Raw genomic sequence first — 13,541 nt, 5'->3', positions numbered from 1 at the left:
TATGTATATAAATGTTTCCTGTTTGAGCATTCGATTTTTGTTTATTACCTAAATCTGTATACAAATATGCACCTTACGTAAAGCTAGGGTCTTAACAATTCACGGTAAATAATATCTGGATATGTATTGGCACAGTGCAAACACTAACATTGCGTCCTCGAAACAACACACCTCTAAGCGTAAAAAAAACATCTCCTATCGTGGAATGATGGTTCCCGGGGGTTGAGAAGGGAGACTTTCACCCACTGCCCCGTTGCAGCTCCAGCTCCCGGTACGCCTTCTCGAGCATCCGCTTCTTCCAGCTCTGGTACGGTTCGATCTTTTCCGGACTCGCGTGCTTCCGTGCCGCACTGCTCCCACCACCATTGGCCTGCTCTTCTCCGCCCCTTGCTGCCAGCTCCTTCACCACAACGCCCTTGGTGTTCGCCCCCTTCGGTCCCATATCGGCCGCACCGGTGGCGAGAAACTTCTCCCAGTTCTTCTCCAGCATGCTCCACTGGGCCGGCTTGAGATGGCTGAACGGTAGCAGCTTCGTTTTGGGCGGTTTCACCTTCTGCCGCTTGCACGCCTGAAACACGGCCATCGTCGCGTACTGCGGGTGGCTAAAATCGATCCCGGCGCCGCCCTGTCCGGCGTACTGCTTGTACGCTTCGAGCAGTGCGGCCGCTTCCTGCTGCACCTGGGTAACGCCCACCTGCACACAAATCTCCCCGATGCCGAGCGTTTTGTTGATGTCCAGCACCTTCTCCAGCGTGCGGCGCCCGTTCGCGTACGCCGTTTTCCTCAGGCCGGACAGCTTCATCGCCGTGTCGGTGTCGAACGGCAGTCCGAGCAGGCTGGAGGCAAGGTCGATACAGATCGTTGCCTTGGCGTAGTCGCCCAGGCTGCTCATCATGCCGCTGGACGAGCGTATCTCCAGCAGGCGCTGCAGTTCCGTCGCTTTACTGAGAAACCGAGACAGGACGGACGTTAATACACACCTTTTTTTGCTCTTGTTTTTGCAGTAACATTGTGCAATAACTTACGGCGCAAGGGACTCATAGTGGGCGAGGCCTAGCTTTTGAACAAGCTGAAGCAACAGTTTATTATCGCCGGTGGCCATCGTTTCGCTCTTTTTCCTTTTTTACGATCGCAACCCTTGTTTACACACACTCGCTCCCGTCCGTTCCGGCGAAGCTGATGATCGTGTGCGTGCGTGTGTTGTGTCGCTGTTGCACCACGCACCAGTTTGGCGCGAATTTGAACGTCAAACCGTGGCCTGCTGCTGCCGAACCCGCACGATGACAGATCGAAGCAGGAATCAAAACAAAGGAGGCCATTTCTGCGCATTTGCACACTTGTTTTTCCTTGGAAATTATTCATTTTGTGTGTTTGTATTTGCCTTATGAGTGAAACACAACGCTCCCCACCAAAAACTGTTGTAAATTATCCACCCAATAAGGACTATGACTTTATTACTTTTCTGGTTTTTTTGTTTTGTTTTTTACTTTTAATTCAACGTATCACGCAACTTGATTTCTGCATCCCCCTAATGTGCTCTCGGAGCTTCTCTTGAAAATGCCTTTGAATGTATATATTTACTGTACGACACGATGACGACGATGACGACGGTTGCGATGATCCAAAATGGCAACTCGACGACAACGCCCGGCGTGGCCTTCCGACTGCAACCCACCCGTCGGTTGCATTCAAAACTCCTCCCTTTGCCACACCAAGCGCGAGTAGAAAAAAAGATTCATTTTTAGATGTATCACTTCCCCCCCCTGTCCCGGCGGTTATTCCTCAGCGTCAGCAAATTTGTCCTCATCTGCACGAGTTTCAAAAAAAAAAGAGAGAAAAGAAATTAGCGTCAAATCACTTCCACGCCGGTCCACTCACCAAGGACTCACTCACCATCGAGCTGCAGATTCCGCATATCGCCCACCTCCTCCAGCTCGTCCTCCTCCGCCTCCATGTAGTCCTCGTCCTCGCTGACGTCCGAGCCCGGGTTCAGGCTCTGGCACTCCCGCATGGCACTGAACATCTGGTCGAGAATCTCGCGGCTGGCCGGCTGCAGCCACATCTCCGTCATCGCCGACTCGGATATCTCCGAATCGTGGCCCTCGTCGTCCTCCCCCTGCTCGTCCGGATGCGCGTCGCCGTTGTTCTCGGCCGGCGGGCCGCTGTAAAACCCGGGCCACACGATGTTGACGTCCAGCATCATGAACAGACCCTCCCCCGGTACGGACGAGATGGCGTGCACGCCCACCCGGGGCCACGGGATGCTGATGCTGGCGTTCCTTTCCTCGCAGCTCCATATGCAGGAACTATAGGGCGGAAAACGAGGTTTCGGGAATCGTTACTGATGGTTCTAACAAAGCGGAAGGGAGGGCTAGAAACCTGTCCCGAATACGGACCCTACGGTCAGGTGCAGCGAGCCCGGGGACGGTATCAAACTGTCGCCAATCTTCAGCTTCACGTCCGTGGCGGAGAAAATGATCCCATCGGTCGGCGTAAATGCTTCCCCTATGGTAACCATTGTTTGGAGACGATTCGTAAACGCAAATTTGATAGCTTCGCTATTTCCGGTAATACTGACGCTCGTATGGCGGGCGAACCAAAAGGGTGGCCAAAAGGTTTTCTCGGTCGGTGGCTCTGTCGTCCTGATTTTGTACTGTAAAGACGGTGCGAAGAGAAGGGCAAATTGCTTGCTCGCTTCTTTTTTTTCAAAACACTATCAACACGCCAAACCAGCGTTGCCTTCGTACAGGGTGTTTCGCTACATCTTTGTGACAATGTGTCAAAAGTGAGAAATTCAGTCTTTGAAAATCAACGTTCACAGGAAGAAGGTTGATATTTTCGTTTTTCATGAATTTTTGGTTGACCAGACTTTTGAAATAACATTCACATTAAGTCCTCGTTTTACTTCATCAGTTTTTTACAACAAAATCAATTCTTATTTCAACTCGGTACCGAATGTCATCCAGGCGATCAACGAGTATTTTCTTATCGTTTTAATGTCCACAGTCGCAGGTAGCGCAGTACATCAACAAACCATCTGAAATTCAAGCCTTTATTTGCCTTTCCAAGCTGAAAATAAAACATTTTCCATAATTCCATAATTCAATCTCCATTTTGTTTGCATTTTAAAACAAAAAAAAAACTAAAAAAAGGCCAATCGATCAGATAATTTCGACCAAACCATCAAACCCGCATGACCATGCGGCGTTTCCACTGTGTCGCAATTGACGTCTCCGGCACAGCTTTGGCATCCCAAAAGTAAACGCACGTGTTTTTCGGCTGCGGTACAGCGTGCAGAGCTGTACCAATTCGGCAACGAGCTAGAAATTTTCCGTTCCCGGAACCCGTGCAAGTGCGCTTAATTGGCAGTAAAAGCGTAAAAGTGGCATTTAGCTACGAAAACGTGCTAGTTCAGTGAAATTTTCATCTCATAATGGGCAGACCAGGTACGAAAAATGGAGACAGGCGGCATGCTCGGCCGGCGTCTGCCATGGCATGGCGATGCCGTGTTTAGGCAAAGCATTTGATTTTTTTTTTAATTATTTCGGCTTACAACTTCAACCACGCCACCAAGCGTGGGATGGGAGTTTGTCCTTTAAATTGATATTTTCCTTCCGCACTGAGCATCATGTGCGTTTCGATAACCATATTCCAAAACACACACACACACACCCATGCAGACACGCGCTCTAATCCTAACCTCTCTTCTTGTGAATGTGTTTTTTTTCTTCTCAAGGATTCTCTCCTAGAGGTGGCGGCGGTCGTGGAGGAGGCGGTGACCGGGGCGGACGCGGTGGCTTCGGTGGCTTCGGTGGCCGTGGACGCGGTGGCGGTGATCGCGGTGGCCGCGGAGGTTTCGGTGGTGGTCGCGGCCGCGGCGGTGGTGGTCGTGGTGGACCGGGCGGACGGGGCCGTGGTGGCGGCCGTGGCGGACCGGGTGGCCGCGGGGGCGGCAAGATGGGTGGCTTCAAGGGGGGCAAATCCGTCGTCATCGAGCCGCATCGTCACGAGGGCATCTTCATCGCACGCGGCAAGGAAGACGCGCTGGTTACGCTGAACCTGGTGCCCGGCTCGGAGGTGTACGGCGAGAAGCGCATTTCGGTTGAGGTAAGTGTGTGGGTGCAAGGCCATTGTTTATATTTTGTTTGTTTGTTAGCTTTGGGCATACGTGATGACGCGCACAGGGGTATTGAATTGGCAGCATGTAGCCAACGGGGAGCGCACCGCTGGTGGGAAGTGGAGCCCGAGGCATACCTTCCCGCTGGTGCGCTCCCTGTAGAACCTGCTTACTGACGCTCTTAGCAACAAAGTATTGAATTTCTTTCTATTTTAAATATTTGTTTCTAACATTTTCTATTCCTTTTCATGCCACTGCCCCATCGCCCACACAGAACGAAGGGGACAAGAAGGAGTACCGCGTGTGGAACCCGTTCCGATCCAAGCTGGCGGCGGCCGTGCTCGGCGGCGTTGACAAGATTCACATGCCGCCCGGCTCGAAGGTGCTGTACCTGGGTGCCGCCTCCGGCACGACCGTCTCGCACGTGTCGGACATCGTCGGCCCGGAGGGGCTGGTGTACGCGGTCGAGTTCTCGCACCGGTCCGGGCGCGATCTGCTCAATGTGGCGAAGAAGCGCACCAACATCATCCCCATCATCGAGGACGCGCGCCATCCGCACAAGTACCGCATGCTGGTCGGCATGGTCGATACCGTGTTTGCCGATGTGGCCCAGCCGGACCAGGCCCGTATCGTGGCGCTCAATGCGCACAACTTCCTCAAGAACGGTGGCCACTTTGTCATCTCCATCAAGGCGTCCTGCATCGACTCGACCGCCGTCCCCGAGGCGGTGTTCGCGGCGGAGGTGAAGAAGCTGCAGTCGGAGAAGCTAAAACCGCAGGAACAGATCACGCTCGAGCCGTACGAGCGTGACCACGCGGTAGTGGTGGGCGTGTACCGACCACCGCCGAAGGCTGCGGCATAAGAGCGGGCAGGCGGGCGGGCGGGACAGGTCGGTGGAGAGGTCCGTTAGGTTATTAAGGGGTCTTGTTAGTGTATAAGAACCAAAATTTGCTTCTATATTTCACCCAACCACCTAGCAGCGGCAGAGGGCTGTGTGCGGTGGATCAAACTTCAAACTAAGGAACACAAAACAAATCTATGTCTATGTATACACAGTACATAAAAGAAGAGACACGCAGGTCGAGATGCAAACGAGTGCGAGTGGTTTAATTTTAGCATTTGTTTTTTTTTTCTCTGTGGGATATAACGCCCCACTACGACAAATTGAAAATAAATAGAACTACATATTTTACAAAACCAATCTCTCCCATCACTCGATGGCGTTTTCATTTGCTCCGTTCTGGCTTCACATCCTGCTCGGTGCCATCATCGGGCTCATCGCCATGCAGCACCTCCGCCAGCTGCAGCCAGCCCAGTGCCTTCGCCATCGGATCGTTCCGGGACGGCTGGCGATCGTAGTTCCAGTAGGTAAAGTCGCGGAACGCACCGGCAAACGTTAGCGTTCGATCGTCCTCGTCCGAGAGTGGCTTTTTCGTTTCCTGCAACATCACGCCCGTGTAGCCGGCCGGCAGGGACGTTGCTTTGCCGCGCAGCGGATATCCCCGAAGCGCGTTGCACAGAGCTGAAGGAAGAAACGAATTGTTAGAAATTGTTTTTTTTACACTTTGCCAATCCCCAGAACACCACTCACTTCCGTCCCGTTGCGTTTCCGTGTACGGGGTGAAAAACTGCTCCAGATTCGCCGGCCCGTCGCCCTTGATCGTGGCGGGAATGTACTGCAGCTTGATGGGGCCGCCCTGCAGGCTGGTTTCCACGTCCTTCGAGGTTAGTTTCAAATTGATTTTGGCCATTTTAAATTGGAACAGGCAAAAAGTGCAGCCCAAAGGGACCAAGATTTGATTGTTTGCTGCTTGGCTGTTTGATGCAACGAGACAGCCCTTTTCGCGCCTCCATCTGCCTTCTGCCTTGCTGTCAGCGGGGCTTCAGCGGTTTGAACTTTTTTTTTTTTTGAAACAGAAAATGCAAAATTGGACACATATAAAAAAGTGTGTAAAAATAAAAATTTTTGGACGCTGAAATAATTGAATTAAAGGTACAATTTGGTTATGAATGAATGCAACTCCATTCACGCCGTCGCTCCTCATTCAGGGCTTCTCCGTTAAGGTAGTCAACCCGGCAGTCTAAACGCACCGGTTTGACAGAAGGAAGAGGAACAACAGCAGGCCCAGTTTGACGGACGATGGTAAACACCGAATCAACCGTAGCAGCGCCGTGCGTGCGAGAGCGGGACGGCCCATTCTGCGAACGTTTATCGCAGCAGAAGGACCAGCAGCAGCAGCAGCAGCAAGCGAGCGATCGAGCGACCGTCCTCGACGAACTGCACTTGTTCTGTGTGTGTTTATACCATCGTTAGGAGTGCGTAGAGTAGGTTGGTGTCTGCCGTCCGCTGTCGCCGTTTGCCCGTCGTCACACGCACGGGAAATTATTAGTTGTGTTCGCGGGTGTGAGTGTGTCTGTGTGCGGGTGCTGCTGCTTCTTCGTGAGTGAGCGTTTTTTTTTGTTCGCGAACAAACCACATACACAGTGAGGCCGTTTCATCCCCCCCCCCCTTCCCGCTCGGTCGGTGAAAGGCAAAAATACCACTCCTTTTCATTCTTGCCAGAGTTTTCGTCTTGCCCTGCGGGGCCGTCAAAGGGTTGGGTTGCGTTCCGCGTGTGTATGTGTGTGTGCGTATTCTGCCTAAGTGTGTACCGTCCGTTGTTTTTTTTTCGGTTGTTGCTGCTGTGTGTGTATTTGGCTAGTGCAATACACGCGCAGCCCGCTCTGCCTGCACCGTCCTGCATTGTAACGTGGTCACCGTCGACGAGTGCGTGCGTGTGTGTGTGTTTCAGAGTGTGTTCTGTTATCCGTGTTAAAACGTGTATGTGTGTATGTGTGTTTTGGATACACAAAAATCGTCTACGTGGTGTGTGTGTGTGTGTACAGTGTGCGTGTGCTTTTCTGGAGTTGCATTCCAGTGGCCTAGCAGTTTTCCCCTTCCCTCACGTTCCAATGTGCTTTTCCCCTCTCCGTTCTGATGTCCGTCGCCGTCGTCGTTGTGCTTCTTCGTCTACTTTTAATGAGACCTGCTTGCAGAAGAATACGGGCCACACAAACACACCGCCACATACACACACACACACACACACACACTGCCACCGGACATGGGCGCTCAAGTAGCAGCGCGCTGATGAAGCAACAGAGCTAACCAGCAGCAGCAGAACAACAAGAGCAATAGCAACACACAGCCAACGACGCATCGGCAGAGTGTGCGTGCGCGCTTACACACGGCGACGGTGCGCCTCCTGTGTGTGTGTGTGTGTGTGTGTGTTTATGTGTGTATGTGGGGAGGAGTGGCCCCGGTGCGGCGCGGTGTGTCCGGCGGAGTCGCTTTTGGTTCTTTCCATACACACACACACACTCACGCACACACTCGATTACCGATACCACCTTACGCCACCTCCGCCCCCCCCCCCCCCCCCCCAGTCATTCCAGCAATGCGATCCTCATCCACTCATTGAACTTTTCTGACCGTTGGAGTGGACCAGGGAAAGGGAGAGTACGGTGCTGTGCCGCTGGACGGTGGGCGAAGGTAGAAGTGTACTCCCTTTCTCGCTCGCATGCATTCTAGCTGGCGTGTGAAAGAGATGCTGCTGCTGGTATGGCTGCGGCTGTCACGCCTACACGTAAACAGCATGAAGACGTCGACAGGCGACCGCACCACGACGACAACGACGACGACGACGACGGCTCGCGCGCGCGGGTCTAGAGAAGAATGCGTAGCGCAAAACGGGGGGAACAACACACACACACACACACACACACAAAGCGGGCCGCGCAAATGATCAAGGCAAATTAGCGAAGAAGGGGGCCTGCGCGCGCGCGCTCTCTCGTTCGCCTCTGTTGGTGTGATCGTAGGGAATATGTTGTGGCCCGGTTTTCCTTCTTGTCCGTTCTTCTCTAGCGACCAAAAGCCATTTGCCAAATGGATCGTTTGAGTGGTGGCTGGAGGGAGGGCGGGGGGGGGGGTGTAATTTGTAGCCCCCACTTCTAATGTCATTTTGACAGCTCGCGCTTTGTTTACCAGTTTGCCGAGAGTGCAAAAGTATGTGGAATTGGGTGCTGTTTTACTATGCAAACCTGCAAGATGACCAAATGCAATGTCAATTGTATGCCGAACATTTGCGATTCTCTTAAATTTCGATCAGTGCGTGTGTGGAGTATTGATGTGGTCTTTGGAGCGCACTTACGACACTGATCCGGCTCCAGTTATTGTTAGACCGATTGCGATTCCGGCAAAATTCAAACTTCTAGCTTCTCCCGGAGTCTATCCGGAGTCATCAGGAGTCATCAGGAGTCTTCCGGTGCAATGAGCTCTTTTGATCAGGCATTTTATTTCGTTGTGTTTTTTTGTCTCCGACTCCAAAAGCGCCGAACGACTCCGGACGACTCCAGACGATTCCGAACGACTCCGGACGACTCCAGATGACTCCGGATGACACCAACTCACAACGACTCCGGCCAACTTCCGGACGACTCTCACGACTCCGAACGATTTCGAGCGACTCCGACATCTTCAAACCACTCGGAACGACTCTGGACGACTCCAGACGACTCCGGATTACCCCGACTCACAACAACTCCGGCCAATTCTGGACGAATCTCACGACTTCTGATGACTCCGAACGACTCCGGACGACTCCGGACAACTCCGGACAACTCCGGACGACTCCGACTAATGACGACTCCGACTAATGAGGACTCCGGACGACTTCGGGTGATTGCGGACGATTTTGAACGACTCATGATAATGCTGGGAGGACCTAACTTTCGGAGTCGGTTCCGGAATTATCGGAGTTGGATCATAGTCGACTCCGGATTTTTGCCAACTTTATTCATGACTAAGTGTGGAGTATGCGAAGCCTGTCCCCATTCCTTCCCCGCTCCCGATGGAAATTGGTTGATACGGCTCTATCGTTCAAGCATCATTTCCAGTCATTGAACTTTCAAGAGCACGTTTCTCAATTAAACATAACGTTTGTGGCTTTAGTTTCATAGAACTAGAACACTTGTACCAGAACCAGAAACCAGAACCAGAAACACTTGTAAATATTTAAAACAAAAGTAAATATTCTCCTATCTTTTAACCCAAATTTGGTCACAAACGCAATTAAATAATCGGATCAAAAAGTACTTTTAATTAGAAACAACTTCGACAATCGATAGTTGTTTGATAATTTCCTTTTCTTTTTTTATCAAACATGTTCTAACGAAAGCGAAGAGAACTGTAGCACCCAAAAACCAATTAAAAAGGTGTGAACCGTATTGAATGCTGCGTGGTGTTGGGGCCTACTCTCTGCCGTACAGCAAGCCCCGAAAGCAACAGTTCGGTTCAGCCCGAAAGTTTGCTAATTGAAATCCAGGCGCAGGGCAGGAACAGCGCGAAAAATAAAGGACTGCCCGGGGAGAGCGGGCGGGAGGCGATAATTGAAACGAAATGGCAAATGGGGGTAGCAGTAGGGGAATGTATCAATGAACGTGCGACAAAGTCGTCGCCATTTCCTTCATCCATTGATGATCATCAGCAGGCAGCAATGAATCGTCGCCTCATCTTCATGATTGGTTCGGCAAACAGCGGCAGAGAAGAATGTGTCTAGCGCCTCCCCCCACAATTGCTTGGTGGTGGTAGTAGTGTGTGGTGTAGTGAAGAGAGAGGCAGCTTGTTAAGCAGTTGGCCACAGGTTCTGCTGTTGTGGGGGGTAGACGGGGAAAGAGGGAGGCAGCATAACTCTTCCGTGTGTTGGTACAAGAGAGCGCTGGGAGTGTTTTCGCGATTTCGCGATCGATGACGACCGGTCGATCGAAGCATCCTCATCCTCATCTTCATCCTGCCCATAGGGGCTTCTGCAGCGTGTAATGATTATGTATTTTCTTTCAGCATATTACGCTGGGACAGTGCATCGGCGTGCGTCGGAAGATAATAGATACACACACATGGGCAACACACAACACCAACCGGGAAATAATCAACCGTGCGATCACTAGCACGCTGTGGGAAGGAGTGAGAGAGCAAGTGAGTGCAATGTAGTGTGTGTATGTGCGACGTGTTGAAGCAACGAAAAGCAGAGGAAGAAGTAAAGAAAAACGAGAAGGAAAAAGCAAAATAGTCATAATAGATCATTGTGTACAGCCGCTGCTCCTGCTAGGGCATTGTGGTGGGCGATTTAACGAAGGGAAGGGAAGCGATCCTATCACACCTTCCCCACCCGGCGGGTGGACGGCCGCGATCGCCGGTCCGGTTTTTTTTTTTTTTTTTGCAGCGAAAAACAGTGTTAACGATCGCTTCCTTTGTTGTTGCTGGCGGTGTGTGTTTTTGCGCAAAAGTCGTGTGTTGTGTGCGTGCGTGTGCAGTGTGTGAAAAGCCGCAGCCAGTGTCTGTATTGCTTGATAAGCAAACGGGTGGTGTTGATCGTTTAACAGAAGAAAGGAAAGAAAAAACACGGTCCGCGGGCGGGGCGACTCCCGGCGGCGGCGGTCACACTAATGTTTCGCCGCCGACGACGTCGTTGGGGCGAGATCGTGTCGTAGGATCGCGGAAAACCACGCGCAATATAATATCCTTCCTTTAAGTGTACGCGCGCGTGTGTGTGTGTGTGTGTGTGCGTGTTTGGTTGTTGCAAGTGAGCAGCAGCAGGGTGTGTAATCCTTCGCGCGATCACGATTGGAGCACTCGTGGCCAAACAGCGTCGCCGCGTACTACTGCCCGGCAAGGAGGAGAGCTGCGTTACGATGAACAAGCTGGAGTACTCGCGGCGCAATGGCACGCAAAAGATTCGAATTACCAGTAAGTATTTTAAATCCTCCCGGTAAAAAATTGTATCATAATACAGTTCCCTTTTGATGTCATCCGGTTTGAACTATTTTCATTGACACAGACTTTCATTGATCGTGTTTTATGTCGAACATAAAAAAGTTCTTTGTGTGTGTGTCGGTACTGCACCTTAATGTTACTGCATATAGAAGGTTTCTTCTTGCGTCCTAGGGCAGTGGAAGGCAATGAATCATTCGTGAAGCAAAAATAATGCAACTTATTCAGGATTAAACGCTGCTAAATTCCCTGAATATTGTTTCGTTACACAAAGTGATGATACATTCAATAGTAAATTAGTAAAAAATGACCTTTTTATGTTTTTTTTAGCAAGAGCTTTGTCCTAGTGGTGGGAGCTCCGAATCGGACCTTCTCGATTCTGATTTCTTGTTCGGATTCAATTCTGGAGCCGATTCCGATGCTGGATTAGATTTCGATTCCGGAGCTGATTCCAGAGTCAACTCGGTAATTGAATCTGGAATTGAAACCGAAATCGGATTAGGTTCCCAAACCAGAATCGGATTCGGAATCGGAATCGACCTGGGAATCACAATTTGCTCCGGTAACGGAATCAGAATTGACTCAAGAATTGGAATTAGCTCCGGAAAAAGAATCAGTTCTTGAATTTAAATATGAACTTCCAGTAGCGAAATCAGACCGAGAATCTCCATGAGAATGGATCGTTCACAAGTAAATTTGGATTCTTTGTGGCTATTAATACGTAGCATAATTGGATCCAAACGTCTCTTCTTATGGAGATGCCGAAACCCATTCCGATTTCGAAGCCGATTCTAATTTTGCAGCCAATTCCGGCTCCAGAGCTGATTTCGATTCCAGATCCAATTCCGGAACCAATTCTGAGTCCGATTCCGAAACCAATTTTGAGGCCGATTCTAGAAAACTTCGGAGCTACCCGGAATTGATTGCGAGGAAAACTTCATCACATTTCCCATTACATTTTTCCCAAAGGCACGTTTTTCCCATCACTATTTTGAACTATTCACTTGTCTTTAAAGAGTTTTTTTTAAATAGACCTCTGACTAAAAGTCACAGGCTAGTTTTGTGTGTGGTTTTGTATGGAGTGTTGACATGATTTCAGCCTCCAACTGTCAAACTCCATACCAAAAAGCTGACTAGAATCGTGAAGGGCCCCAATAAGCTGAAATTTCAGCCTATCAGTGGAACAATAAATATCATCCGGGTTGTATGAACTTGACAGTTACGGTCCGTCATATTGGATTTCAGCAATTGGGTACGAACAAAGATTTATTTTAAAATTGTTTTATTTTCTTTTTTGTAAAAACTATTTTTATCCATCCTTAACATAATATTTATGATTCATCAATAACATACAATCCTACATGAGCCAACCTCTGATCGCGTCTGTGAAAAATAGGCGTGTGTTTTATTTTTTAGGCTGAAATAATCTAGTCCAAGGGTGCTTGTATAGATTACAGGTCTTTAGTCTGATTTTGTTATCCACGATGGATGGAGATTTCTATAGATATAAGCAGAGAGCGAGTTATGGTTACTAAAGACGTTGTGTAAGTAGCTAAGTAATTTTGGACGCTCTAGCTAGAAGATTTGTCAAAGTCACTGCACGGACCAACCTACTACAGGTCCTTGATGGACCTTGATCTAGGCTGAAAATCTGAGGTTAGTTTTGCGTGTGGCGTTGACATGAATACAGCCGCCATGTGTCAAACTCCATTTAAAATGGCTGGCTGATATCGTAAAAGCTCCCATTAACGGATTATGTTGCAATTTTATTTAAATTTTCATTTGTTTACATTCGAATTGCATGACTAAAAGGTGTAATCTTCTGAAAAATGTATTTAATATACCATTTAAAATAAAGTTTCGTTTACAGCAGCTTTCAATAAATGCAATAAATGTAATAAATAAGAAAAAAATAATAAACAAATGTAATACATAATAAATTTCAATATTTTATCGACTGTCCATTAAAAAATACGTCCTTTAAATGTTACGTTTTTGGCTCAGCATTTTTAAAGTATATGAATTGTCTGTACTTAATCAAATTCTATTTTTTCTTCTTTTGTCAATTATTGTAAGCTACTCCACCTAAACCGTGATGCAAAAGCTTAAAAAAAGGCTTGCCAACCACTGCCTGAGGACGGGTAGAAAGACAAGATCAAGTCCCTCGCCATCAAAACCGGTGGCGGCGGCGATCGCTACATATAGCCACACATACACTCACTAACGTACCCACACAGGCGGCCAGGCCGAGGGACAGAAAAAAATGCTGTCGAACGCCTGTGTGTAATTACGACCGATTGGGGGTTGATGCCGGATGAAGGCGATCATGTTTCCAGGTATCTCTCTCTCTCCCTTGGGCCGGTCAGGTATCTTGCCGCTCGGAGGACGAGAGACACGGCTTAATGAAAAAGCAACATAGCACAAGGAGAAGAAGAACAAAAAGCACAAGAACGTTGTGTATCAGCTCGTCCTTTTAACAGCAAAAGGAACGCACACCGCGAACGCACATTGTGGGGGTACTGGAATTGGGACAAGAATGAAGTAGAGTGAAATGACGGAGAGGACGAGAGACAGAAGAATTTGTTTCCCCCTCTTACCGTCTACGTGTCTGGCTCA

General features: G+C 49.4%; 5 protein-coding genes across 7 annotated transcripts in view; 2 read left to right on the top strand and 3 right to left on the bottom strand.

The window, feature by feature from the left end:
* Positions 1 to 20: 20 nt before the first annotated feature.
* Positions 21 to 1,262, bottom strand: LOC121600076 (origin recognition complex subunit 6). The gene is made up of 2 exons (XM_041928373.1): positions 1,026 to 1,262; positions 21 to 944 (listed from the first exon to the last, which is right to left on the bottom strand). Exons 1-2 carry the CDS (start codon positions 1,100 to 1,102, stop codon positions 239 to 241), a joined length of 783 nt encoding a protein of 260 aa, XP_041784307.1. The 5' UTR covers positions 1,103 to 1,262; the 3' UTR covers positions 21 to 238.
* A 154-nt stretch (positions 1,263 to 1,416) lies between these two features.
* LOC121600077 (methylosome subunit pICln) lies at positions 1,417 to 2,735 on the bottom strand. 2 transcript variants are annotated; one of them, XM_041928376.1, is made up of 3 exons: positions 2,397 to 2,735; positions 1,879 to 2,306; positions 1,417 to 1,807 (listed from the first exon to the last, which is right to left on the bottom strand). In XM_041928376.1, exons 1-2 carry the CDS (start codon positions 2,516 to 2,518, stop codon positions 1,886 to 1,888), a joined length of 543 nt encoding a protein of 180 aa, XP_041784310.1. In that variant the 5' UTR covers positions 2,519 to 2,735; the 3' UTR covers positions 1,417 to 1,807; positions 1,879 to 1,885. The 2 variants fall into 2 exon arrangements, with proteins under 2 accessions (XP_041784310.1, XP_041784308.1); XM_041928374.1 differs by having other exon boundaries at positions 1,894 to 2,306; positions 2,397 to 2,734.
* A 470-nt stretch (positions 2,736 to 3,205) lies between these two features.
* On the top strand, positions 3,206 to 5,318 carry LOC121598378 (rRNA 2'-O-methyltransferase fibrillarin). Its single transcript, XM_041925106.1, has 3 exons — positions 3,206 to 3,446; positions 3,737 to 4,107; positions 4,392 to 5,318. The coding sequence occupies exons 1-3, from the start codon at positions 3,434 to 3,436 to the stop codon at positions 4,977 to 4,979; spliced, it is 972 nt and encodes a 323-aa protein (XP_041781040.1). The 5' UTR covers positions 3,206 to 3,433; the 3' UTR covers positions 4,980 to 5,318.
* On the bottom strand, positions 5,228 to 6,298 carry LOC121598379 (ribonuclease H2 subunit C). Of its 2 annotated transcripts, none has more exons than XM_041925107.1 (3): positions 6,209 to 6,298; positions 5,709 to 6,013; positions 5,228 to 5,639 (listed from the first exon to the last, which is right to left on the bottom strand). In XM_041925107.1, exons 2-3 carry the CDS (start codon positions 5,866 to 5,868, stop codon positions 5,344 to 5,346), a joined length of 456 nt encoding a protein of 151 aa, XP_041781041.1. In that variant the 5' UTR covers positions 5,869 to 6,013; positions 6,209 to 6,298; the 3' UTR covers positions 5,228 to 5,343. The 2 variants fall into 2 exon arrangements, with proteins under 2 accessions (XP_041781041.1, XP_041781042.1); XM_041925108.1 differs by having other exon boundaries at positions 6,115 to 6,290.
* A 126-nt stretch (positions 6,299 to 6,424) lies between these two features.
* Positions 6,425 to 13,541, top strand: part of LOC121598377 (E3 ubiquitin-protein ligase Smurf1) — a 42,119-nt gene continuing 35,002 nt past the window's right edge. Inside the window, exons 1-3 of the mRNA XM_041925105.1 lie at positions 6,425 to 6,557; positions 9,996 to 10,130; positions 10,378 to 10,901. Of these exons, the coding sequence (XP_041781039.1) occupies positions 10,847 to 10,901 (55 nt within the window). The 5' untranslated portion in view covers positions 6,425 to 6,557; positions 9,996 to 10,130; positions 10,378 to 10,846. The remainder of the gene's footprint in view (positions 6,558 to 9,995; positions 10,131 to 10,377; positions 10,902 to 13,541) is intronic.

The sequence above is a fragment of the Anopheles merus genome, chromosome 3L (assembly GCF_017562075.2).
Source record: "Anopheles merus strain MAF chromosome 3L, AmerM5.1, whole genome shotgun sequence".
Classification (NCBI taxonomy): Eukaryota; Metazoa; Arthropoda; class Insecta; order Diptera; family Culicidae; genus Anopheles; species Anopheles merus.
This window is presented reverse-complemented; position numbering and strand designations above follow the sequence as displayed.

What these genes read in the sequence shown, in the direction of transcription:
- LOC121600076 (XM_041928373.1), bottom strand. Translation starts at nt 1,102, where the DNA reads ATGGCCACCGGCGATAATAAACTGTTGCTTCAGCTTGTTCAAAAGCTA. An exon ending in CACTATGAGTCCCTTGCGCC is followed by an intron (nt 945 to 1,025) that starts GTAAGTTATTGC and finishes TCGGTTTCTCAG; the next exon opens with TAAAGCGACGGAACTGCAGC.
- LOC121600077 (XM_041928374.1), bottom strand. Translation starts at nt 2,518, where the DNA reads ATGGTTACCATAGGGGAAGCATTTACGCCGACCGATGGGATCATTTTC. An exon ending in TCGCTGCACCTGACCGTAGG is followed by an intron (nt 2,307 to 2,396) that starts GTCCGTATTCGG and finishes TCCGCCCTATAG; the next exon opens with TTCCTGCATATGGAGCTGCG. An exon ending in GCGGAATCTGCAGCTCGATG is followed by an intron (nt 1,808 to 1,893) that starts GTGAGTGAGTCC and finishes AAACTCGTGCAG; the next exon opens with ATGAGGACAAATTTGCTGAC.
- LOC121598378 (XM_041925106.1), top strand. An exon ending in AGAAGCGCATTTCGGTTGAG is followed by an intron (nt 4,108 to 4,391) that starts GTAAGTGTGTGG and finishes TCGCCCACACAG; the next exon opens with AACGAAGGGGACAAGAAGGA.
- LOC121598379 (XM_041925107.1), bottom strand. Translation starts at nt 5,868, where the DNA reads ATGGCCAAAATCAATTTGAAACTAACCTCGAAGGACGTGGAAACCAGC. An exon ending in GGAAACGCAACGGGACGGAA is followed by an intron (nt 5,640 to 5,708) that starts GTGAGTGGTGTT and finishes TTCTTCCTTCAG; the next exon opens with CTCTGTGCAACGCGCTTCGG.